We start from the raw sequence: 27,363 nt of genomic DNA on the forward strand, positions 1-27,363 counted from the left end.
ATAGCAGATGAACACAACGTAACCCCCAAATATGGGGATAATTATGACATATGATTAGAAAACTGGATAGTGAATGTAGTGATAATCAAAACTTATGTGTCAATCCAACTGGACATATACGTATATATCTCCGTGGAAAAATAACCCAAAAGATCACACTGTATCCTAATGCGACCCAAAGACTAAAAAGTGACAGCAAAATATATAATAAGAAACATCAATGTGAACACATAAAAATGTAAATAATGCGGGTGATAAAGTCCATTAAATAAAAAAAGTGCATATATAAGTCCCAATAAACTTCAGTGTCCACAGAGGTCCCACGTTACTATGACCAAATGTTGTTCCACCCTGTGAAGCTCCCACCACCTTAAGAAGCGCAGGCTTACCAGATGGACATGACCCAAGTAGGCATATGTCTCAAGGGTCAATAATAGCTTGTGGTCTCGGTCAATGCGATCCTGGATTCAACATTCAAGTCCTACCACACATGGTTCATTCGGTATGGACGACTGCGTGTAATCACTGTTTTCGTATATATGGACAGCTCCGACAACAGTTCAGGCATAAAAGATAGGGAAATGGAGCCAACATAGTATAATAACGTTTTTTTAAAAAGATTTTTTATTAAAAAGTATTAAAACTCACATTTCCATAGTAGTCAATAAAGCGTATCAGAGGAAAATAGGCAGTGGCGGAGTCCTCCCGACGCGTTTCGACCTACAGGCCATCATCTGGGGTGGGCCAGATGACCTGTAGGTCGAAACGCGTCGGGAGGACTCCGCCACTGCCTATTTTCCTCTGATACGCTTTATTGACTACTATGGAAATGTGAGTTTTAATACTTTTTAATAAAAAATCTTTTTTAAAAAACGTTATTATACTATGTTGGCTCCATTTCCCTATCTTTTATGCCTGAACTGTTGTCGGAGCTGTCCATATATACGAAAACAGTGATTACACGCAGTCGTCCATACCGAATGAACCATGTGTGGTAGGACTTGAATGTTGAATCCAGGATCGCATTGACCGAGACCACAAGCTATTATTGACCCTTGAGACATATGCCTACTTGGGTCATGTCCATCTGGTAAGCCTGCGCTTCTTAAGGTGGTGGGAGCTTCACAGGGTGGAACAACATTTGGTCATAGTAACGTGGGACCTCTGTGGACACTGAAGTTTATTGGGACTTATATATGCACTTTTTTTATTTAATGGACTTTATCACCCGCATTATTTACATTTTTATGTGTTCACATTGATGTTTCTTATTATATATTTTGCTGTCACTTTTTAGTCTTTGGGTCGCATTAGGATACAGTGTGATCTTTTGGGTTATTTTTCCACGGAGATATATACGTATATGTCCAGTTGGATTGACACATAAGTTTTGATTATCACTACATTCACTATCCAGTTTTCTAATCATATGTCATAATTATCCCCATATTTGGGGGTTACGTTGTGTTCATCTGCTATAGGTGTGTGCACTTATTGGTGTTTATTGTTCCCCTTTTTTTCACTTTTAGATTAATATACATATAAGTTCGGCGCTTACACTTTAGACTCTTTATATATAAAGATGCCTGAAGAAGGCTACACCCTCAGAAACGAATTGCAGTATCCACAGCACATTTGAGTACACAGACTTGTGTTCCGTGTCCCCTTCCGCCCCGGGTTCCTCACCACACCACCATAGACTTCAGTGACTGAGTGTCTCCGTCCTGACTCCTTCAGCAGCCCTTGGCTCAGACCCCCAGGCTGCAGACAGAAGTACATCGTTGGAGCAGCCATTCAGTTTGGTGAACAGATGGGACCACTTTGGCTTCTTTTAAACAGACAGGCGTGTTCTTTCACTGGAACCATGTGAGTGCATCTTAGACTATCCTTTTTATTGTGTCAAAATAAAGAGGGAGGTTTTACACTAGGGGAGTCCTTCCCATTGGGTACAACCAGCCTGTCAGATTTTACACGTGGCATTGCTAGGGCTCCACCGATACCGAGCATTTGCACAAGTGCTTGTAAATGCTCTGATGCTTGATCCTAACCTGGGCAGTCAGGGGTGATCGGAGCGTCGGTGGGGGGAGTTACAAGTACTGATCTCCCTGTATAAATTTCAATAAAGCAGCTGAGAGCTGCTTCTCCTCCTCTCCAATCTCCCCCCCCCCCCCCCACACCTTTACTGCAATCTATACAGGAAGATCGGTGCTTGTAAACCCCCCTCCCCACCGATCACCCCTGACTGCCCTGTATCCTGCTCTGGTCACCCTCCATGTCCTCTGTGCTCCTCTGCTCCTCTGTCCACCTCCGGGCCCCACTGTCCCAGAACTGTTAGGATCTAGAGTTGAGGAGGGAGACAATTAATCTGTTATTTACCGGCTCCTTCCTTTTCTGAATGCACAGTGTCAGTGATCACTGACTGTCCATTCATAACAGAGGCTGCAAAGAAAGGAACTGAGGGATCTGTGTCCTCAGTCCCTTTCCCCGTCTCAAAGTGGAGATGTCAGGTGTCTGTTTAGACCCCTGATGTCTCACCAATGACCACCCCCCATGGCTGGTAAAAAAAAAAAATATGAACAAATAATAATATAAACAATTGTAATAAATAATTAAAAGTTAAAAAACACTGACACCATCCACTCCGCCGCCGCCCCCCAATAAAACATTGTTTAAAATAAAATAAAAAACACACACAAAAAAAAAATAATGACAAAAATAAAAAACTACTGACAGTCCACGTGTCATCGGTGCTGTATATTAGTGCCACTGTCACATGACATAAAAAAAAAAGCATCGGTAATTGGTATGGGCGAGTGTTATCAGTTTAACCCTAATTATTATACTTTCTATATTAGCCACTAGCATTAATCACTGTTTCCCTGGCCGGGACAGCTTACCCCGTCAGTGGAACACAATGGCTCCAAAATTGCTCCATATATGGCTGGCTTCACCTTTTCTAGAAAATAGCCTATGCAGACAAGGGGTCCCAGACTGTGCAGCTTTGCAAAATGTTCAATAATTTTACTGTTATACCAGAAGCCTGGCCAAAACAAATCCCCACACACTGCTTTGTTGCTAGGACATGAAAACTGTTGGATGCTCACTCCCAGCATTACAAAAACAAAACTCAACACTTGTCCTAACAACAAGGCAGGATGTGGGGATTGCTCACTGCGAGTTTTTCAGGCAGGCTTCCAGTGGGGCCCCAATGGCCCACGGGTAATAAATATAATAAAATATAATAATAAAAATAATAAACAATTCACAAAGCTGCACAGTTTTCTTGGGCTTTTTTCAGCAAAAGGAGAACTTAGCCTTGAAAATAAAAGTGTGGCATTCCAAAAACAAACAATCGCACTCACCTATGTAGATGCAGCATTGATCCAATCACACAGTTCTCAGGTCCGTGGTGACTGTCACAGCTCATTGGAGTTCCTGATTGTGCCGAAGGTGGGAGAGACTGGCTCAGGATCTCGGTGGCTCACTGAGAACTCCGAGTCAGCTGTCACTTAGGCAGATCCCAACATCATTGTTGGGATCCCTGCAGAGACCGGCTCTGTGATATCAGCGGACTTTAGTCTGCAGTCAGCTAAATCCAGGTCACAGGAGTGCAGAACTAAGTGCACTCATGTGACACACAGGAGAAGTATGGCCAAATGAGCTTTGGCCATACTTGTCATTTAAAGCTGAATTTTGTGATTGGTATGAAATTGCCCTTGTAGTTGGTCCCCAGGCCCCACTGCTGGTCCTGCATTGCATTTGATGACATCAGCATGTCACATGCTGCCCAGAGGTTTCAGGGGATCAGCCACAAAGCAGTGAGAAAACCTGCTACAGCAAGAAAAGGTATAAATATCCAATTCCTTTTACCCTTAAAGGAGAAGTCCAGTCTGAGCTCGTTTGGCTGGGCTTCTCCTATGGGTCACAGGAGTGCAATCTGTTTTGCACTCCTGGGACCAATTTTCAGCAAAGAGCAGGCTGAAGACTGCTTTCTGCTGACGTCATTGAAATCAGTCCAGGCACTGTGTCATCACGACACAGACTGGGTCCACCTGGACTGACACGCATCTCAGCCTCTCAGTAAGCCACTGAGAGCCTGAGACAGCTGCTCCCGCCCCTCTACAGCTCAGAGCTCCAGTGAGCACAAGGGGGGGGGGAGAGCAGAGAACTGGCGATTGACAGGCAGCAGCTCTCCGCTCAGGAAGCTGTGAGAACTGAGCCATCGGCAATGTTCGATTGCTCAATTCGCAGTGCAGAGGCACAAGGACCGATACTGCATCCACCTAGGAAAGTATGATTTAGGGAAAAAAACAAACATACTTCTGTTTTAAACTAAACCAACATTTATCTACTGCAGTGTCGGGGGGTAGGGCAGGGCAAGGCAAGGCAAAGCAAGGGTACTTTATTCTGCTTGGTGTGTGGCTTTCAATAAAACTATACTGAGGGAAACATTGGAGGCAACCATTACTGACTTCTGAAATGCTAGTTGCTTGGCTCTAATAGTTTTGAAGTCACTGGCTGGGGAAGGAAATGAGGAATAGGTTACCGTATATGGTTTCCCATGGGATAGTTTACACCAGTGCACTCAGTTCCAGGGCATTCCAAAAAAAAAAAAAAAAAAGTAGAACATGCTGCATTTTTCCTGCACTGGAATGCAGTAAAATGCATCAAAATGCACCGGAACCCATCAAAAATGCACTGAACTCCAAGTACAAAAAAGAAAAAAAAAAAAATCTACGCATATGCAGAAACACATCCAGAACAGATCTGGAGTGGGTTTTTGTGGTGTGAACAAGGCCATAGCCTTGCACAGCAGACACAAGCAAAAGCAAAGTGTATAGGTGTGAATCGAAAGTGTAAAATCAAGTATAAAAGAAAGTGTGTATGTATGCAACCAGACTCCAGATGAGGAGATTTTAGGTACGACAAACAAGTGCAAACTCCCTACAGGATGCACGATTTTCTTTCCTTTTTTTTTTTATTTTTTATTTTTTTAAGTTGGTCAGCGCCGCCATGAATACTAGACAAGCACAAGGGCAACCCCGGAGTGGGTTCATAAAACAACAAAGGCACAGTGAGTAGGAATGACACATGGATTTGCAAAGTCATGCTTACTCAAATGCAAAAGCCAGCATTGACATGAGCTGCTTACTGAGCATTACCAACAATAACATGCAGAAAAGAAGAAATAGAAAACCGTGGATGTTACATCATCAATCATAATGAGCTCATGAAGCCACCGCAGAACAAAGGGTAACCAATTGTAAAATAAAATAAAAAATAACTACAGGTACGCCTCACTTAACGACCAGGTTCCATTCCAACAACCAGGTCGTTAAACAAATTGGTTGTTAGGGCCGGTTCACACTGCTGTATGGTGCGAAAATAGCATGTGATTTGCACCGCACTGCAGTGCAAATCACAATTGATGTCTGTGAGATGAGATTTCAGCCATACAGATAGTATGGCTGGATTTGCATCGCATTCGGACCAAACTCGCACAGGACCCTACTTTTCACCCATGCAATCCGATTCCTGTCCGAGTTTGCAGATCTTGCTGCAAACTGATTTTGGGGGCGTCATTAAATTTTAACTGACACTCCCAGCAGTTCACATAGGGCAGCGTCAACTGCCACCAGGAGACATGGGATGTGGGAACCTGCCATAAGATTTGCAGGGTTCCTGCAGCACAGCCGTGTGAACCGGCCCTTAACTGCTCGCCGACCAGCCACCGCAGTTCTACTTTGGCAGAATGGCACGGCTGGTGGTGCGTGCACAGCACGTTTCCGCAGACCATGCAAGTGCCCAGCAGGATGACTGCCGGGAACCTGCGATCACTTGTGAGAGAGCGAGAACCAGGATCTGTGCGTGTTAACACACAAATCCCAGTTCTTTCAGGGAAGTAGAGACAGATCGTGTGTTCATACTAAGTAGTACGAACCCCGATCTCTCTCCTCCTAGACAGTCCCATCCCCCCCTACAGAACACACATAGGGAACACTTAACCTCTTCCATGCCAGTGACATTTATACTAATCAGTGCATTTTTATAGCACTGATCACTGTATAATTGTCAATGGTCCCAAAAATGTGTCCGATCTGTCCACCGCAATATTGCAATCCCGATAAAAATCGCAGATCGCCGCCATTACTAGTAAAAAATAATAAAAATGCTATAAATCCCCTATTTTGGAGACGCTAACCAAATCAATATAGCCATTTATTGCAATTTTTATTATCAAAAATATGTAGGAGAATACATATCAGTCTAAACTGAGGAAAAAAATAGCTTTTAAACAAAAAAAATGCTTATTTATTATAGCAAAAAGTACAAACTATTGTGTTTTTTCAAAATTGTTGTTCTTTTTTGTTTATAGCGCAAAAAATAAAAACCGCAGATTATCAAATAAGACCTAAAGAAAGCTCTATTTGTGATGGAAAAAAAGGACATCAAATTTGTTTGGGTACAATGCCGCACGCCCGTGCAATTGTTGGATAAAGTGATGCAGTGTTGTATTCTGGGGCTGTCGAGGAGACAGCCAGTTTCAGACAATGCTGAAACTGGTTAAATGTGGCACAGGCTTGATGCCAACCTTAAAATACTATGCTTTGCAGTAACGTGTTATTCCAAGTATTACTGAAATACAAAGTACAGCAAGTCCCCTATATAAGAACGTTCAACTTGCAAACCTTCAAAGATGCAGACATGTATTTCCACGTACAATCCTATAAAGCTGGGTACACAGTTATGTTTTGTTCAACCCAGCAGGCTAAACGAAAAAGAAAAACTGACAGATTGCCGTACCAACACGAGGGATGTAGGTGCAGCGATTTCTCGCGCTGTGCTATTGTGTTCTGACAGGGGGACATTTTTTTTTGAGGGGGGGGAGCAGGTACCTAGTTTTGACAGGTACCCAGCTCCCACTTCTGCTTGCGCCACCTAGGCAGCTTGAGCGGAAGTTCTCTCTTCCCCTCCCTCCCTGCAATCTTCTGGGACACGTCACAGGTCTCAGAAGTTTGCCTGGCCATTGAGGAGGCACAGCGCAACTCGCACATGCGCAGTAGGCTGTGGAGCCACAAGCTGTCATGGCCGGGTGCCCACACTTCCAATGCTGACAGCGAGGAGAGAGTCAAGAGTTCGGGCAGCCACATCGCTGGATTGCGGGACAGGGGTGAGTGTGCGTTTAATAAAAGTCAGCAGCTACACTTTTTGTAGCTGCTGACTTTTAATAAAACACAATAACACGTGTGTGAACGGGCCCTAAAAATACAACATGAATAATAATTTCAAAATGATGCGCTCTTATAGAAAATACATCATAGCTGTAACGTTACATTGTTCCTCTGTACACACAGCCAGTGTTCGGGCAAACGGAATATCAGTACATGATGAGTAGTCTCTGTGTACAATGTCATTACCTGCTATTAATTATTCATAGCAAGGTTCTATCATTAATCTACTGAATTACTGGGCCATTCATTATTAGTGAGGCAGATCACAGTACAGCATCATTGTATGAGAATATAACAAACTTGCTATATGAAGTATAAAGACCTGTTGCTGGACAGAAACACTTCTGTTTTCTGAGTTTTTCCAATTGCAAACATTTCTTCTAGAGTCTCCAGTTTTATTTATTTCATGAATAGAAAGCTGCCATAATTATTTAAGGCCTCTTATACATTGCTGATGGTAAACGGACGTTTAGGAACAGTTGGGCATTTTTTTCAACTGCTCCTGAACTCTCGTCCGTGTTACCTTATGAGGACATGTACACAGGGTCGTTTACAGTCGTTTCTAGGCAGCTGCGTTTAGAGGGTTTTTTTTTTGGAACCCAAAAAAATGTGTTCAGAAGCCGAATTTAGAGGCATTTCAAAACACCAAAATGCGGCGTTGCATTTAGCTGCATTTCGTTTACAGGCGTTTTTGGCTATTTTGAAAAAAAAAGTTACATTTTTTTTTTTCCAAGCGCTTCTAAACACAAACACGGCAAAACGGACATTTTTAAAACGTGGGTTACTATCTGTCACATTAAATCGTTCAGGAGAGGTTGTAAAAAAAACGTCCCGTGTACACTGTAAAGTAGTATAGATCTGCTACACTTCCTCAATACCAAAGTAACTAAAAGAATCTTCTCATTTGTAAGGATCCATTCCCACGATGTCATTGCAGTAAGCACTTTTACAACAACATGCAGAAACGCACGTTATATGTGATGCCATGTATTTGAATGCCACCCTGCCGATGGACTGCAAACACATGATGTGAATGGGCCTTAAAGGCCCTTGGACTCATCATCATATGCCATGCCAGCTCTGTTCGTTATTAGAGGGCTTCTTCACACTTGCAGTGCCCCTGAAAAGCGGTCTGCACACAGGTCACTTTTTAGAAGGCATTTGACAGGTGTTGAGGAGGCTTTTGATTTACACCTTTAATGCCACACTAACGCACTGCAATCGCATGCATGGCACACAGTTGCAGAGCGGCCCCACTGAACTTGATGGGCATGTTTGACAAACTTTAATTGTATTTTCTGAGAGCAGGGAAATCTGTAATAGGAAAATAATGGAATCTTGAATTCCGTACCTCTTATTTAGAAAATTGCATTAATGCTGTCTTAGTCTCTGACTCAGAACAAGAAGAGAAAAATCAGACACTTTGCTAATGATCATTCCAAAATGTTATTGCAAATCTGTGACTCAAAGTATCAGGCACAACCAGACACCTGGCATTTTTTCTGAAGGGGACAAGCAATGATAGCCCCCCATACTTCTTTCCTGCAAACATGTCAGGAACATCAAAGTATCCAAACTAAGAATATAACCAAAGTGCTTTTCATCCTCTAATTACAACTGTTTCCCAATAGACTGCATTCCCACCCAGAAGAAAGACAGCTGCTAGGTTTAGCGGAGGATATGTCCTTGGTAAAATTAACAGCTCACTTACTCTTTTAGACTTAAAGTGGTATTAGAGGCAAAAAAAAAAAAAAGTTTTCTATATTGCTGCTGTCATTTCTTGCTTGTGTGATTGGTCTGCACTAAGATACAAGACAGATTTTGAGCCTCCCCTGCAACACAATTACATTTTTGGTGCGATACTCTCAAAGAGAAATCACATCTAAACGGATGCAGACCCTGCCACTTTCCTCATTAGAACCCTACAAAGGCAGCAGCCAATCGATTATTCTAAAACCACTCCCATACTGATTCACAGATTGCACATGGACACAAACTGCTCCCGCTCCCTTCTCACTAGCTGTGATTGACAGCAAAGGGGGCCAATGTCTCCCACTGCTGTGTTTCAGCTAATGAGGTGGGAGAGACCCAGGAGAGCTTTGGGTCTTGTGCACATCACTGGATCGGCTCAGGTGAATATAAGGGGGGCTGAGCTGCACGCTGAAGGTTTTTTAACCTTCAGTCATAGAATGCATGAAGGCAAAAAACCTTCATCTGTTAGAACCACTTTAACACCGATTGATGGCCCTAGAATTATTGCTCTCACTGTAATCTTCACAGTGATATGTAACAAGTTTTTTTTTTTCAGTTAAATTGTATGTTACCCAAACATTTCATATTTCTGATATCCTGTACTTGTATTAAAAAGTACCCATTCTCTTTTCATTGCTTCCTTTATGCGAAACACCTGGTGATTCTGCCAGTCTTCCTGCTTTCCCATTTCAAACTGACCATGCTAGGCATGGTGGCACATAAATCCCAGCATGAACATGTCTCCTGCACAAATAAATACTATGAAGATCAGTGTACCGTTTCTCTGCCACCTGCTGACATGATCCCTGCAGTCTCCATCCAACCCCAGCTCTCAAAGTCTCTTATGCAGCTGAGAACAGAGGTCTTGTGATCACGGTCATGTTGCAGAGAGACAGACAGAGAGAGGCAGACACACACAAACATTTTGTCTTGCATTTCTGTTTTAAACACTTACGCTTCTTCCCTGGCTACAGCAGACAAGGAAAGTTACAGTCGAACCCGGAAGGGACATAATGCGCATCACTTCTGTATTCATTCATTGGAGAGGAGATCAGCAAATGGATGTTCACTGATCTCCTCCTGTCCTAGCCACCATGCTAGGTCTGGGTCTGCAGGTGGAGTAGTGGAGCCCATGATATATGGCAGTGGCAGTCTGGTGGGGAGGGTCTGAGTGGAGACTTTTCACAGCCTGTTGAAGTGATTGGACAGCTTAAGACCCCTTTCACACTGAGGTGCTAAAAAAAAAGCACCCTAAAAGCTCACGAAAACCTATTTTCATTAAAATCAATGAATGCGTTCACACTGGGGCAGCGGGCTGGCAGGGCTGTGAAAAAACTCCCCTCTCCATTGAAATGAATGGAAAGCTCTTCAAAAGCACTCAAATATTTTACTGGCAGTTTAGAAGCACCTCAGTGTGAAAGGGGCAGAGCAACCCAAATCACTTCCACCTGAAAGCACTTCACCCACTTAAAGTGGTTGTTAAGCCACTATGTGATCTTTATATCATCCCTATTGTTAGATAAAAACCTGTATCCTAGTGCCTGTGCTTTTTATTTATTTTTATTTTTTTTAATAAAAGATTTCTACCTCTTAACAGCATCTTCTGGCGCTCACATGACTCCCGGCGGGGGAATCTCAGCCGATGGGGGGCCGACATTCCCCCGCTGGCTGCAACCAGGGAGGAGAGAAGGAGAGAGCCGAGAGACGCTGTTAAAACAGGTAAAATCGTCTTTTTTAGGACACAGATTTTTATCTAACAGAGTGGATGATATAAAGATCAGATCGTTTTGTAGCAGAGTGGCACAGGCACAATATCATTTTATAGTTTTTCTATAATAAATATCAAAAAATAAAAAAAAGTTTAGGCCGATATATATTTTTATACATATTTTTGGTAAAAAACAAAATAAATAATCGCAATAAGCGTATATTGATTGGTTTGCTCAAAAGTTATGGAGTCTACAAAATAGGGGATGGATTTTCATTATTTATTTTTTCACAAATCGATCTGTGATTTTTAGCGGAAAGCGACATTGCGGCAGACGGATCTGACACTTGACATTTAATACAACGATCAGTGCTATAAAAATGCACCGATTACTGTGTAAATGTCACTGGTAGGGAAGGGGTTAACACTAGGGGGTGATCAAGGGGTTAAATGTGTTACCTGCTAAGTGTTTCTAACTGTGAGGGGATGCAACTTATTAGAGGAGGAGCCAGATCACTGTTCCTACTTAGTAGGAACAGACGATCTGTCTCTTCTCTCCTGACAGAATGGGTGTGTGTGTGTGTGTGTGTGTGTGTGTGTGTGTGTGTGTGTGTGTGTGTGTGTGTGTGTGTGTGTGTGTGTGTGTGTGTGTGTGTGTGTGTGTGTGTGTGTGTGTGTGTGTTGCCCGCGATCGCGCGTGGCTGGCAGACATCGCCAGCCAGCCCCATGTATCGTGTCCACCACTGTGCAGTGCCTGCTAGAGCTGTTTAATGGACCAACGTACAGCTACGACGAATCGCGGGAACATGCCCACCTGCCACGGTACAATGAAGGCAGCGAGTGGTTAAAGATAAAATAACAAAACCTGCAATATTCAGCTTCAATTTAGAGATTTTCCTCTGCAGTTTTTTCCTTTTGCTTGATGTCCTAAGTATGATGACTAGCATCATTCACCCCACTTCCTCTAAGGTCATCCTGGTCCCACTCCAGCCTGTGACTGGACAGTGAAAAGAGAAGCAACACATTGATGACTTTACTCCTGTCTCTCTGCTCTCCCTTCCTATCAGCATGCTTCTTGTCAGCACATAAACGCATTGGCTTTTACTTCCCTGCTGTGCAGTGACTATAGTTAGATTCAGGTACTTCTACTGCTTATATTTAGAACATACGTTTAATGATGTATTAATGAATACAGGGCTGCATTTATTTGTGCCTTTTATATCTGCCTGGAGCTCTGATAAGCCGGAGTTTATTCATATCCATCCATAAAGTCTTGTGTCCTCTGCATATTAACAAAGATGAAAGACCTGGAATGAATTTCCATTTCTAGCAGATTTCATTAACTCATTACATGATATTTTCGCATATCTGCAGAAAATAAATGATAACTCCACCAATCTGACAGCATGTGAACTATAAAAGAGCCCCAATGCCTGGCGAGGCTCCTGTGACTTCAGGCTATGTACAAACAAGACCTTGTGCCTCCTATCAAATATTTCTTTAGCCAAGGAGTCCTGATGTGACAGGAGGGCCTGTAAGGAGCCGATTATCAGAGAACAGCAAATCATTTCACTTTTTCTGTTGGCGAATACAAGCTACATGGTTTGTTTGTTGGAAAGGGCGTTACGTAGACAAAATGATCTTTTACAGATCTGTGAAAGCCCAACACCACCTTTCAAACAAATTTGATCATGTAAGATTGAACAATGATGTAATAACTCTATAGATAACATATCTACTAATAATAGGGAAAGTACAAGGCATTTTACATTTAAAAAAAAATGAAATCATCAATATAGTATTAAGTTTAAAGTTATTTTTATAGGACTTTCACATTTTAAAAGCTTGCTCCATATGGTTGTTATATGGACACTGAGCTAAAGTCAAAGGAAATCTCTCTAACAGAGATACAACAGTAGTAAAACAAACACTTTATTAGTTGGGTAAAGCCTTTCCATAGATGGATCGAATCTCCTAGTTCAGCAGGTACCACCCGAAATTTGGCCAGGCTGGTTGTACTGAAATCAATCCATCGATCAACTTCAGTACAACCAGCCTGTCTGATTTTTTACATGCAAACACTGCCAGCAGTTATAGCCGCTAGCAGTGATCATTGTGTTCTTCTGGCAGGAAGGGCTCCCTGTGCTCCCCTAAGGGCAGAACACAATAGTGCTGCGGGAGGGATTCCCCCATCAACAATGCTGACTGTGTTGATGGGGAAATCAAGCAATTTTCTTTCCTTCCATCTGTAGTGGAAGGAAAGAAAACTGCATAATCTATGGGCTGCTTAAAGTGATTGTAAAGTCTCATTTTTTTTGTCATAAAAATAACAAACATGTTATACTTACCTGCTCTGTGTAGTGGATTTGCACAGAGCAGCCTGGATCCTCCTCTTCTGGGGTGCCTCTTCTGTGCTCCTAGCCCCTCCCTCTTGTTAAGTGCCCCCACAGCAGGCAGCTTGCTGTGGGGGCACCCAAGCCGAACTACAGCTCTGTGTGTCCATTCAGACACCGAGGTGTGGTTCAGCCCCACCTCCCTCTCTGATTGGCTAACTGACTTTGATTGGTAGCTGCAATGGCGCTGCTGCCGTGTCTCAACCAATCAGTAAGGAGAGTCCCAGATGGTCAAGACACTCATGGACATCACTGGAGAAGGGGCTATGGTAAGTATTAGGGGGCCTGAGGGGGGTTGCTGCACACAGGCGGCTTTTTATCTTAATGCAAAGACTGCATTATAATAAAAAACCTTCTGACTGTACAACCACTTTAAGCTAGCTTTTTTAAATGTACAAAGAGAAATGTTCCACTTCCAGGCTGACAACTCAATTGCATGAAGGTACAAAACCTGAGTGCGGCCCCCCTAATACTCACCTGCCTTATCCCGAACCAGCGATGTGCATGAGAGCAGTAGCTCTCCCAGGTCTCTCCCTTCTCATTGGCTGAGACACAGTTCCTGTTGCTGTCAATTGCAGCTGGTAGGTGGGGGGGGGGGGGGTCTGAGGACAGGGCTGAGCTGCACTCAGTCTTATGGACACACAGAGGCGGCTCAGGAGCAAGCATGCACATGTGCCCCAGAACAACAGCTTGCTATGGGGGCCCTAGGGAGGTGAGCGAGGAGCCAGGAGTGCTGGTGGGGGACTCGAAAAGAGGAGGATAGGGGTTGCTTTGTGCAAACAGGTAAACATGACATGTTTGTTATTTTTAGAAATAAAAAAATTAACCTTTAGGCCTCATGCACACTGGACATTAAAATAACATTCTAAAAATGGCAGTAGCTTTGCAGTGAGTTTTTCAATGTTTTTGCAATATCGTTTAGCGGTTTTCTGCTTTAGCCTTTTTTTTTATTTCAATGGCTCAAAAACATTAAGCACTGGTAAGCCGCGTTTTTGAGCGTTTTTTGGCGTCAGAGCGTTTTTTACAGTCGAAAAACTCCTCTCAGAACCCACTACTTTTGGGTTTTATTTAAAGCCAAAAAACACCAGAGCCAAAAACTGCTGATAACAGCCTATGTGTGCATGGACAGATAGGATAACATGATGGGGAGTTTATTGACTGTAGAAAAAAAAAAACATCTGAAGCCAAAAACAGCTGCTGTAAAAAACGTCCACTGTGCATTCGGCCTTAGAATCACTTTAAAAGAGGAACAAAGCTTGTTTTTACCAAAAAGGATTGGTGGTGGTAAGGCCTGTTCTTTAGAATATTAGTAAATTAGCTTTTTATTGTGGTCCACACTAGATTCCTTCTCACTTCTTGCCACAGTGACACCATTGTCCCTGGGACAAACGGTAATGGGAAATCTTCCAGAGGGGACACAGACAGCAATGAAAGCCTGACAAGGAACATGTGAAGAGAAGACTAGGTGGCCGACTTGAAAATCTGAGAAACAGGTGCCTGATGGTGAAAACCCATGAAGCACTAACTGCCTTTTAAGTCATAAAGCTTGGATGATGAGTTGTCAAATCTACTCAACAAAAAAGTGGAACAAGCAGGATATCCCTTACAGGGACCTTCAGAAACGAATCAAATGCTCAAAAAAAAAAGAGAGAGCTGTAGGTGACAAACTCAGAGCATTTACTACATTCAGACAATATAGGGAAATCATGGAACGTTTAGGAGCAGGACTGAGGGATTGCAGAACAATGTCCTGGTTACGGTAAAAGGAACAAAATCACCTTTTGGGAGATAAAGAAAACAACTTTGCCTTTGTGAAGCAGGTTACAGCTTAAGGTCACCAACTCCAAAACCAATTCGCAGCAGGGCTGTCTTTAAGGCAGGACAAAAGGGGCAGCTGCCCTGGGCCCTGTCATTGTGGGGCCCAAAGCAGCTGCCTCATACTTGCCAACTATCCCAGTTTACATTTCCTTGTTCCTTGAAGTTTTAGTCCTGTGCTGCAAGTAGCTGCTGCCCAGCTCTGCCCTATTGTTGTGTACAGATGACTCACCTGCAGACCTGTGATTACCTGTAAATACCGGCATTCATATGTAAATAGCAGTGACATGCATATGTAAATAGCTGAGGCCAACTGCATTGATATGTAAATAAAGGCAGCATTCATTGGTATATCATGCCCCCCCTGCAGTGAGGAGAAGATGTGCTGTAACCTATAGCAACCAGTGAGCAGTATTACTGTACAGCAATCTCTAGCAGCCAATCAACAAGCAGAAATGTGCTGTAACCTCTAGCAACTAATCAGTGAGCCTTAAGGAGTGATGTAACCTCTAGCAACCAGTCAATAAGCAGTAATGATATGCTGTAACCTCTGGCAACCAATCACAATCGCTGCCTGATCTGATACAGTAAACTGATTTTAACTCTAGCTGCTATTTATTGTATGTCTCAGAGAAGGGGGAGAGCGAAATTGCATGGGGGGAGGGGGGCCCTGAGAAAAATTTTGCCCAGGGCCCAATCAATATTAAAGACGGCCCTGCAAGGCAGTCAACTTTGTGAGTAAAGATTGACAGAGTAATATTCTTAATGGGTTCAAAGGGCAGCCCTTGATTTGCTGACAGAACCAGGCTAAAATCCCACAGAGCCACTGGTGAACGAACAGGAGGAACAATGTGGGTAATCACCAGTAAGAAGTCCTTCACTAAGGCGTAAGAGCCAAGCGGTCTCTGAAAAAATAACTGTCAAGGCTGAGATTTGACTCTTGATAGTACTTAAGATCAAACGCTGATCCAGACCAGATTGGTCCCATGCTTTTCTAGCTTTTAAGGGATTAGGGATGACCATCTCTGGTAGCCAAGGTGGCAAAATGGCCCCTGGGAGAGAAGATCAAACTAATCGGGGCACAGCTCACAGAGAATCTGACAGGGGCAGGCTGTGGATCACTAGAATACCCTCCATCTCTATAAGGCAGAAGAAGGGACTTCACAGGAGAATGTGGTAGCATGCTTGTGGCCCCTGATTTTCTAGATGCTATCATGGCTGCAATGTTGCTCAAACTCAGACAAAATAGCTCAGTATCCCCCCCCCAGAATACAGAATACAACTGGCTATAGACAGGTGGAAATTCGGCCATTATAGCATGGACCAGCTGAATTTCTATCAGTGTGTGACTGTCCCTGCTTGAAAGAAGTCAATTGCTTGATCGACTTATGGTAGGCATTTCACAAATGTAAAACGCATTATCCACAGCAATTCACAGCTTATGGTTTAATTACAAAGGACAGTGAGGTAGGTGCGCACGTGTAGGAACAGAACAAGGAACTATGCTGCAAAGTCTGCAAGAGAGGCAAATAGCCAGTGAGTGAGACAGCACCCCGGTCACTTACTGTAACTCAGTGTTTCTCAATTCCAGTCCTCATGGCCCACTAACAGGTCATGTTTTCAGGATTTCCCTCAGATGAAACAGCTAGGGTAATTACTAAGGCAGTGAAACTGATCAAATCACCTGTGCAAAATAATGGAAAGCCTGAAAACATGACCTGTTAGTGGGCCATGAGGACTGGAATTGAGAAACATTGCTGTAACTAAACTGTAAAGCTTGGGTGAAATGACCCTTTTATAACAATTTACAGTAAAAAGTACCCACCTGAACTCCTTAGTACTTCCAGGTCCTGGAGACGCAGATAAGCTGCGGGACTTTGTCCTGCCTCGGATAGGTTTTCCGTGACTCCCGTCCTCCTCGTAATCACAGGGTGCGAATATAAGTGCCTCGTCTGAGCTCACGCTCTTGTCTTTGCCACAAACCTTGCTCTGGGATCCCTCCATTGTGTAATTGGGAATGCCTCACTCAAGTAGAATAAAGACGACTGTGGGAAAACAAAAAAAAGAAGTCTACATATAATACCAAGTGACACAACAGAATTACATAATAGATGCTTTATTTTTAGCGATATGCACATCATAGGTAAGACTGACACCTGTAGAGCGAGCTTGCACTGTGCTTCCTCCACCCAAACAAATCACACAGCAAAAGACAAACCAGCTCATGCCTGTCGGGGGAATGGAGGCCATACAAATACCTGCTAGCAGTATCCTCCTTGCCTGTGCAGTCGGAGAATGAAGGAAACCCCACCCGGCTTCCTCTCCCTAGTATAGAGGTTAGCACTCCGGGACAGCACTGGCTGGGAACGAGACGTCTATATAATAATACACAAACAGGATACAGTGTTGCCAAAGGAGGAAGAAAATCAACTCACCTCAGGTTGTCACATAGCAGGATTGCAATAAAAGTTGCAGAAGTTACAGACCGCTAATGACAACAGCTGAATTTCTTCTCCTATGTGGCTATATTACAAAACTAATCTCCTCATGATGTAAAGCTACCCAGAGACAGGAGGCAAGAGTGATGACATATGGAATAACATCCAAAACTCTTTTGAGAAGGATTCCAACGGTCATGTTTTTAGTGCTACCAGACACTATGTTAAGCTGGCCATACTTTTTATTTTAGTTTTTTTGTTCAAGGAAAGAAAATGACTCGATTCGCCCTCCATGAACTCGATGTGGATGGGGGAATCCCTCCTGCTGAGCTATTGAATGCTGACAGATGAGACCCTTCTCACAGTCACAATACACTGATCAGCACCGTCGGCTATAGCCGGTGACACTGATCAAGAGAAATTTCTAGTTGTATCGATAGTGACCCCCCCCCCCCTCTTTGATTGTAAGCTGAGCTCTGAGTAGGTCCCTCCGATTCCCACTATATTAAAGTGTATTGTATTTGTACTGTCTACCCTCAAGTTGTAAAGTGCGGCATAAACTGTTGGCGCTATATAAATCCTGTATTATAATAATAGGTCAACTTGTATACAATCAACGTGCACACACAGAGATCAATATCGGTCCCTGCTGAACTGGCCAAATTTCGATCCATGTATGGCTGGCTTTAGGCTCACTATACAATTTCTGTACAATTTACAATACGGAAACTACTATATGCAATATGAGGACCTAGCTAAACCATACCATTAATTTGTATTCAGTCAGATAGGCCCTAGCACTAGATATTTGTTGGAGGAGCTAAAGGAAATTTTAGAGATTGTAACTTCTCTGGTAAGACAGAGACTTCCCTTCACTTTCTGTCATAGTGGCAAGTTGCACCAGAAAGGAAGTGAAGAAAAGTCTGCAACAGAGACATAGACAATATTAACAAACAGACAATAAAAAAAAAAAAAAAAAAAAATTAAAAAAAAATAAAAGCGCTTCTAAAATGTAGAGAAAGAAAAAAAAATCAAGCTAATGTTCAAGTAGAAAGGTTACTGAAACCATATCAGAAAACACTGAGGTTTTGGGGTGCGTAGTAGTTCTTTCCCATAAGGGACTCCAGTAAACCTTTCTACCTGGATTTTAATGTTTTCAGAGAACCACCCACCTTCCGCACCTACCCTCATCTACAGTTCAGAAAACAGTGCTTTATAGTATGACGAGATATATGCTAGCGCTACCAAAAAAAACAGACAGTTTGAGCCATCCCATCTCTACGAAAAAAAATAAAATAAAAATTAAAAAAAACTGTGTTTCTGTAAGACCCCTTTCACACCCAGATGTTTTTCAAGCGCTTTTGGGCTAAAAATAGTGCCTGTAAAGCGCCTGAAAAATTACCCCCTGCAGTCTCAGTGTGAAAGCCCATTGAGGCGATGCGCTGGCAGGACATCAAAACAAACTCCTACAAGCAGCATATTTGGAGTAGTGAATGAGTGGTGTATACACCACTCCTGCCCATTGAACTGAATGGGCACTGCTGCTGAACCATCGGCAAAGCGCTGCTACAGTGGCACTTTGCGGGTCATTTGAACCCTTTTTTGGACGCTAGCAGGGGTTAAAAGCGCCCCGCTAGCAGGCAAAACCCCCCCCCGCAAAAACAATGGTAAAGCGGCACTAAAAATAGCAGTGCTTTACTGCCGACGGCGCCAACACCTCAGTGTGAAAGGGGCCTTAAAGATTTTCCCCTCACTTTGATTTTCAGGCGCTTTTTTTAGCGTGAAAGAGCCTGAAAAGCACCTCAGTGTGAAAAGGGTCTAAAAAACAAGGTTCAACAACAAGTGCAAACAAGCCCTTAACCACTTGCCTACTGGACACTTTTACCCCCTTCTGCCCAGGCCAATTTTCAGCTCTGTCGCAATTTGAATGACAATTGTGCAGTCATGCACTTCTGTACCCAAATAACATTCTTATCTTTTTGAGACAGATAGAGCTGCCCTGATCTACACAAATCATCACAGGCTCAACGCTAGTGCACATAGAAAACAATTGTTTTCTATGTGCCCTGTTCATACCACAATGCTGCAGTGAGGTTAGGAGCAGTGCACTGCATTTTTAGGCAATGCCGCTCACCTCACCATGTGTCACCACGTAATGTACTGTGACTTTAAACAGGAGCTCCATTCCCCCCCAAAAAAATAAATATTAAAAGTCAGCAGTTTCAAATACTGTAGCTGCTGACTTTTAATATTATAATCACTTACCTGTCCAGAAATTCAATGGGCTATCGGGGGTCACCATCTTCACTAAGGGAAACCGGCAGTGAAGCCCTGCTGTTTCACAGTTGGTTTCCTACAGCGTGAACAGGTTGGCTGTGGGGGAAGGGGCAAACTTCTGGCTCAGTTCACCGTGGCAAACTGAATCGGAAGTGGGAGCAGGTACCTGTCAAAATCAGGTATCCCCCCACAAAAGGTGGCGAATGTGGCTGAGGAGGGAGACAACTGGAGCTTCCACCTTCGGATGGAGCTCCACTTTAATGAAGTGTCATTTTGTGACACCTAAATAAAGTTTAAAAAAAAAAAAAAGCGTAAACAGTGCCTTGCGTTGTAACAATGTATAACACTGTTCCCACAAAAAGGACACCAACCTGCCCTGTTTTACCTTGCAGAATGGAATGAACACGCACTTATTGTGAAAACCAAATCACACCTGGAAAGAAAACTGACCCAAAATCGTACAAGTCACATGAACAAATCGCAAAATATGTTTCCAACGTTTATTTAATCATAATTATTGCAGTGAAAATGTTCATATATCTGTTTTAAACAAATCCACTTAAAAAAAGGACAAGCAAACCTTTAGTAAACTTGTCCACGCATCCACCTTCCATACTCACCCCCCACCCCCACCCTAGAACTCCCCCTACCAAGTGCTTACTTACCTCAGCCCCATGCCAGCTTAGTTCAGAGTGTCTCATAGTATGACTTCCTTCAAAGCTCAGGCACACAGGAGGTAAACAATGGCAAAAGGCAAAAGCCAGGGCTGTTACATTGAGATAAGCAGCTCGGTGGGTGGTGGGGTAGTCTTGGTTAAGGGGCAATTGCAATTTTACATAAAAAAAAAAAAAAAAAGAAGAGTGCTTGTCCTTTAAAAACGAGCCTATGTCCAGCCAGCAGCATGGTGCCCAAATAACTGATCATTAGATAGTTTATTGATGGCTGGAGCTGCAGTGTAGCGACTTTCATTTTCTGGCACAGAACCCACATGAAGTCATAGGGGTTGATTGCTCCAGAGCCTAGTAAGGTAAAGTTTCACTTTGCAAAAAATACTTAGGAAAATACAAAAAGTTTTATTTTTGCTTGTAAAGGATTAGATGATGGAAATCAGCAGAGCTTCCCCTGATCTAGCGCAACTACACTTGAAGTGTAGAGTATGTTTGGCTTTAGTAAATCAACCTCCTCGTCTGAAAAAGGCGCAAATTTCTGCCACAAACAAAATTCCATGAATATAAACCTTTGATTTCCCATCAGCAAGCCTAAAACGTTCACGTCTTCTATTACGATTTGCTCGGTCCTTTCCCATGTGCTGTACATGCACTATTTGTTTCTTTTACTGTTTAATAGAATGCGAATAAAATCCTCAAATACATTTTTTTATACGTAAAGTGGAGAAGCTCTGTAGTAGTCACTGCTACTACAGTAATCACCCACTGTCTTCCGGGTCCTGTGCCCAGGCCCCATTCACATTTTTCCCCAAAGAATGCAAGGCATTTTCTGATTGGATGGGGTGGAAAGGTGGGCAGTGACATCACAATATCTACCTCATCCAATAAGAGAACACTTTGAACTTATTCAGAAAAATTTAAGTTCTGTGAATTGCGCCTGTGCTGAAGAAGTAAGCCTATGTTCCCTATGCAGCAGAGCAGACACGCTGCATGGGACCAGGTAGACAGCAGAGATCACTGTAGTAGCATACGTGTACTTAAACTTTTCCAAGCTAGATCAATTGGGAAAAAAAATCAAAGCTGCAACTGAGCTTTAAAAGTAGTTGTAACCCTAAAAGAGAGAGAGAAAAAAATAAAAATAAAAAACCTTTTTTGCCCTTTTAGGGCATGAGCTACAGCAGCATAGCAAGTCTCTTGCTTCCCCTGTCCCTGCCTGTCAGTTCTAAAGCCGATCTCCTCCTCGCCCCTCCCCTCCTGCTGCTTTTCCATGATGCTTGAAAACAACATGATTAACTGCCATCCCCTCGGTTTTAAAATTCTAATCCTATATATCTTTTTGCATAGTGCCGCTGGGGGGTCACGTGACCTCTCCCAGCTGGCCGGCTGATGTCAGAGGGAATATGACACATGACATTTATATCTGTGTGACTTCAAAGTAGTCCCTGAATTTTGAGGTCCATAGGCCAAGATTACACAGGTATTCCTTAAATTTGCATCAAAATTGTGCGACTTTCAGGCTGAACAAGTGTAAAAAGGGGCCTAATGCCCCGTACACACGTTCCGATTATCGGACCACAAAAGTCGCTTTCGGACAGATCGTTCGATAATCTGATCGTTAGTACGCAGCTTTCGACAGCCGATCACGACAGTCCGTCCAACTAAATCCGAAGGAACAAACAGGAAAACTTTGGTCGGATGACAGCCCATCGTACGACAGTCGTGTAGTCAGTACAGTATGCGTCCGATAAAAGTCATTAGACAAACACCACGCATGATCGGAAACATGAAACTAAACCAGAAGGACACACAGGTCACACGTTTTTGACATCATTTAAAATACGTAGCTACGCACGACGGAAGATTTTTCCAGAATCGTACGACAAAAGTCTTACACACATTTTGCACTGTTGTATTCAATCTTAGTTGTATACAACAAAATGTGAACGATCGGTCTTACGATAATCGGAACGTGTGTACGGGACATTAGGGTTGTGTGTGCATCCTAAAGATCATGAAGCTATCACACACAATCTTAGCGAGTGGTGGGAATGTGGTTGTCTGGTTCACACACAGACAGACAGACACAGAAAACTTCTCTTCATATCCCAACTGTAAACTAGAGGAGGGAGAAAATGACAGCTTTAACCACTTGCTTACTGGGCACTTAAACCCCCCTCCTGCCCAGGGCAATTTTCAGCTTTCAGCTCTGACGCACTTTGAATGACAATTGTGCGGTCATACAACACTGTATCCAAATTACATTTTTATAAAAAAAAATTAACACAAATAGAGCCTTCTTTTGGTGGCATTTAATCACAGCTGGGGTTTTTATTTTTTGCTAAACAAAAAAAGATGTAAAATAAAAAAAAAAATAAGAAAATCATGTTTCATAGTTTGTTATAAAATTTTGCAAAAAGGTAATTTTTCTCCTTCATTGATATGCGCTGATGAGGCAGCACTGATGGGGAAAGATAAGGCGGTACTGGTGGCCACTGATAAGATGGCCCTGATAGGTACCACTGATAGATGGCACTGGTAGGTGACACTGATGGGCAGCACTGTTGATGGGGCACTGATTGGTGGCACTGGTAGGCAGCACTGTTGTGCTGTGGCAGGTGGCACAGGTGGGAGCACTCTTTGATCGGGACTGATGTTCCTCTGAGAGCCGCTGGTGATCGGCCTTTTTTTTTTCTTCTCATGCTGTCAACTCAAGGAGAAATAATTGCCTATTACTGGCTCTGTTTACATCACATGATCCGCTGATGTGGTAAGGGGTCGGGATGTACAATCTGTGACCAGCCGAGTCTCAGACTCATGCACCACGCGCGCCCTGTAGGAGGCGTGCAGGCACGAGAGGACATCTATTGCCGCCCTCCTGGAAAAGGTCTGCGCTGTAGCCGTCATTAGGCTATAGCACAGATCTGAAGAAGGTAAGGGCTACAAGATGTAAACAAAGCCATCAAATGACAGGCTGTACCGAAATGTATGTTGCTGGTATTTAAGTGTTCATAAACCCAGGATCCTTCATTCGCTATATCTGGTCTCTCACAGTACACAGAACATGGAAAAGCAATTATTTTAGTAAATATAAACTAAATAATGCTAAATAAATGTTCTTAGCAATATATAGCAGTCTCGTGACCTCTATCAGTGTCTTCTTAAAGCTTGTAGGAGACGTTTTCATTCTACTCTGTCCTATGAGGCTGCATGACTCCTGACCCTGCCTGGACAGTGCTGAATGGCCCTATGCCAATCACATGCACCTGCCAAAAGAAAAGAAAAAAAAAAAAAAAAAAACCTCCAGCAGAAGACAGAATCAAAGTCAAAAAGTATTTTTACACAATGCAGAGGATTAACCCTTTAGGTTCCACAGTGAGTATAACAAGCATGCTTTACTGCATATACAGACTTATTTTACTGTTGTGGGTTCAGTAACACTTTCACAGTGGATGATTAGGTACAGAAATGCATTCAATTATACAGTAAACGCTTACAACATTTAACAAATGTGCAGTTATCCTTTAACCACTTAAGCCCTGGACCAAGCCCCTTTTTGCGATTCGGCACTGCGTCGATTTAATTGACAATTGCACGGTCGTGCGACGTGGCTCCCCAAAAAAAAAATTGGCGTCTTTTTTTTCCCACAATAGAGCTTTCTTTTGGTGATATTTGATCACCCCTGCGGTTTTTATTTTTTGTGCTATAAACAAGAATAGAGCGACAATTTTGAAAAAAAACAAACAATATTTTTTACTTTTTGCTATAATAAATATCCCCCAAAAAAATAATAGAAAAAAATATTTTTTTTCCTCAGTTTAGGCCGATACGTATCCTTCTACATATTTTTGGTAAAAAAAAAAAAATTGCAATTAGCGATTATTGATTGGTTTGCGCAAAAGTTATAGCGTTTACAAAATAGGGGATAGTTTTATAGCATTTTTATTAATTTTTTATTTTTTTTTTACTAGTAATGGCGGCGATCAGATTTTTATTGTGACTGCGACATTATGGCGGACACATTGGACATTTTTGACACATTTTTGGGACCAACGTCATTTATACAGCAATCAGTGCTATTTAAAGTGGTTGTAAACCCTTACAACACACTTTGACCTACAGGTAAGCCTAGATTAAGGCTTACCTGTAGGTCCAAGAAATATCTCTTAAACCTATACGGTTTAGGAGATATTTGCCCGAAGACAGGCACCGCATGCGCCGTAGACAGCGGCGCGCAGGCGCACTGAGCGCGGCATTTCCAAGAACGGAGCTGCACGCATGCGTGGGAGTGACGTCATCGCGGCTTCGCCGAATGACAGCTGTGGAGCTGCGAGACCCCACCGACAACATGGATGTGCCGGACTACAGGGGACAGCGGTGACTTCGCTGGCTCCTGTGTCAGGTAAGTGACACATAATGGACTACTATGCGATGCATAGTAGTCCATTATGCTTTGCCTTTGCCGGGAATGAAAGAGGAAGTAAACTCATCAGGGTTTACAACCTCTTTAAATGCACTGATTCCTGTGTAAATGACACTGGCAGAGAAGGAGTTAACCACTAGCGGGCAGTGTAGGGATTATGTATGACGTTATGTGTTTTTTTATTGTAGGGGGACGTGGCCTGGCATGTAATCTCACTGACCGTCCTTCCCTATAAAAGGGAACAGACGATCGGTGACAGCCACACTAGGAAGCACGGGGAGAGGTTTGTTTACACAGACCTCTCCTCGTTCTTCAGCTTTTGTGACCCATTCGCGGGACACCAGCAGCGATCGGGTCTGCTGGTCCTGCGGCCACGGAGCTCAGGACCAACCCACGGCTGGGCACTTAAAGAGTCATGTACAGGTACGTGATTGTGCCCAGCCGTGCCATTCTGCCGATGTATATCGGCGTGAGTTGGTCCTTAAGTGGTTAAACAGTTAAGGACCGGAAGATTTCCCCCCTTAATGACCAGGCCATTTTTTGCGATACGGCACTGCGTCGCTTTAGCAGACAATTGTGCGGTCGTGCGGCGCTGTACCCAAACAAAATTAATGTCCTGTTAGCGGGCATCCACTGACCTACTGCCGCCACGTCCCTCACCTTGTTGTGTCACCGCCGCATCACCAGCCTTCCCATTAAAATAAATGGGACTGTCGTAGAGTCAACAGCGGGACAGAGGAGGAGCCACTGCAGGACAGGTGACAGTTGCTCTTTAACCACTTGAGACCCGCGCTATAGCCGAATGACGGCTACAGCGCGGATCTCCTTTGCCGGGACTATGTCTATTGACGTAGTCCCATGCACGAGCGGCCTGCGCGCCCCCTGAGGGGCACGCGCGGCGCTCTGTGATCGGCGAATCTAGGAGACTCGCCTGATCACCGATCCGAGCAAGGGGTCGATCCCGACCCCTTATCACGTGATCAGCTGTCAGCCAATGACAGCTGATCATGTGATATAACGGAGCCGGTAATCGGCTATTATTCCTCCTCCCACTAACAGCGCGAGGAGGAGGAAAAAAAAGCCGATCACCGGCGGCCGTGATCGGGACATCAGTCCCGATCACGGCCAGCCCTGCCAGTGCCCACCTGCCCCCTGCCAGTGCCCACCTGCCTCCTCATCACTAAAGATGATTAAAAAATAAGTGCCCCCCCATCAGTGCCACCCAGCAGTGCCCATAGTGCCACCCAGCAGTGCCCACAGTGCCACCCAGTAGTGCCCACAATCTGCCTCAACAAAGGTGCTGCACCCCAGTGCCACATATCCGTGCCCATCAGTGTCATCTACCAGTGCCCAGCAGTGCTGCCCATCAGTGCCACCTATCAGTGCCCATCAGTCCCATCTATCAGTGGTACCTATCAGTGCCCCTTAGTGCCACCCATCCGTGCCATCTTATCTGTGCCCATCTTTGCCCATCAGTGCCGCCTTATCTGTGCCCATCGGTGCCCCCTCTCTGTGCCTATTAGTGCCGCTTTAACTATGCCTATCGGTGCCCACCGGTGCAGCCTATCAGTGCCCACCGGTGCAGCCTATCAGTGCCCACCGGTGCAGCCTATCAGTGCCCACCAGGGCAGCCTATCAGTGCCCACCAGTGCAGCCTATCAGTGCCCACCAGTGCAGCCTATCAGTGCCGCCTCATCAGCGCACTTCAATGAAGGAGACAAATGACCTGTTTGCAGAATTTTATAACAAACTATTAAACATGATTTTTTTTTTGCATCTTTTTATGTTTGTTTAGCAAAAAAATAAAACTCCCAGCTGTAATTAAATACCACCAAAAGAAAGCTCTATTTGTGGGAAAAAAATGATAAAAATTTCATTTGGGCACAGTGTTGTATGCCCACACATTTGTCATTTAAAGTGCATCAGCGCTGAAAGCTGGAAATTGGTCTGGGACTGAGGGGGGTTTAAGTGCCCAGTAAGCAAGTGGTTAAAAATTATGATTTAAATCAAGACTTTTTACTAGCCATTTAAAACAAATCCATCCTGAGTCACAATGAAAATCGCTGATCGCAGCCATTACTAGTAATAAAAAAAAATGCCATAAAACTATCCCCTATTTTGTAGACGCTATAACTTGCGCAAACCAATCAATAAACGCTTATTGTGATTTTTTTACCAAAAAAATGTAGAAGAATACGTATCGGCCTAAATTGAGGAAACATTTTATTTTTTTAGATATTTTTGGGGGATAATTATAGCAAAATGTAAAAAATGATGCGTTTTTTCAAAATTGACGCTTTTTTGTTTATAGCGCAAAAAATAAAAAAACGCAGGGGTGATCAAATACCACCAAAAGAAAGCTCTATTTGTGGGAAAAAAAGGACGTCAATTTTGTTTGAGCCACGTCGCATGACCGCGCAATTGTCAGTTAAAGCGACACAGTGCCGTATCGCAAAAAGGGGCCTGGTCCTTTAGCTGTAAAATGGTCCGGGGCTTAAGTGGTTAAACAGTTATATTCAAGGCACACCTTGAATGATAATTGTTACAGTTACTAGTGCGTTTATGTTAGTTCTCAACCAATCCCAATCTTCCCAAGAATCAGAGGCAGAGAGACGTTCGCGCATCATTGGTCACACAGGTATGGACTGCTCTACTCGCCC

General features: G+C 43.5%; 1 protein-coding gene across 5 annotated transcripts in view; it reads right to left on the reverse strand.

Moving 5' to 3' along the window:
- The window catches only part of NADK (NAD kinase), a 158,826-nt gene that overhangs the window by 80,031 nt on the left and 51,432 nt on the right, over nt 1-27,363 (reverse strand). For 3 of the 5 annotated variants that reach the window (XM_077457630.1, XM_077457633.1, XM_077457631.1), the window contains exon 2: nt 16,726-16,945. In XM_077457630.1, coding sequence (XP_077313756.1) covers nt 16,726-16,904 — 179 coding nt within the window. In that variant the 5' untranslated portion in view covers nt 16,905-16,945. Of the gene's footprint in view, nt 1-3,362; nt 3,510-16,725; nt 16,946-17,158; nt 17,285-27,363 lie in introns of those variants that run through there. The other 2 variants (XM_077457632.1, XM_077457635.1) reach the window with 2 other exon arrangements.

Source organism: Lithobates pipiens, unplaced genomic scaffold (assembly GCF_037356315.1).
Source record: "Lithobates pipiens isolate NorthernLeopardFrog02 unplaced genomic scaffold, aLitPip1_a1.2 Scaffold_27, whole genome shotgun sequence".
NCBI lineage: Eukaryota > Metazoa > Chordata > Amphibia > Anura > Ranidae > Lithobates > Lithobates pipiens.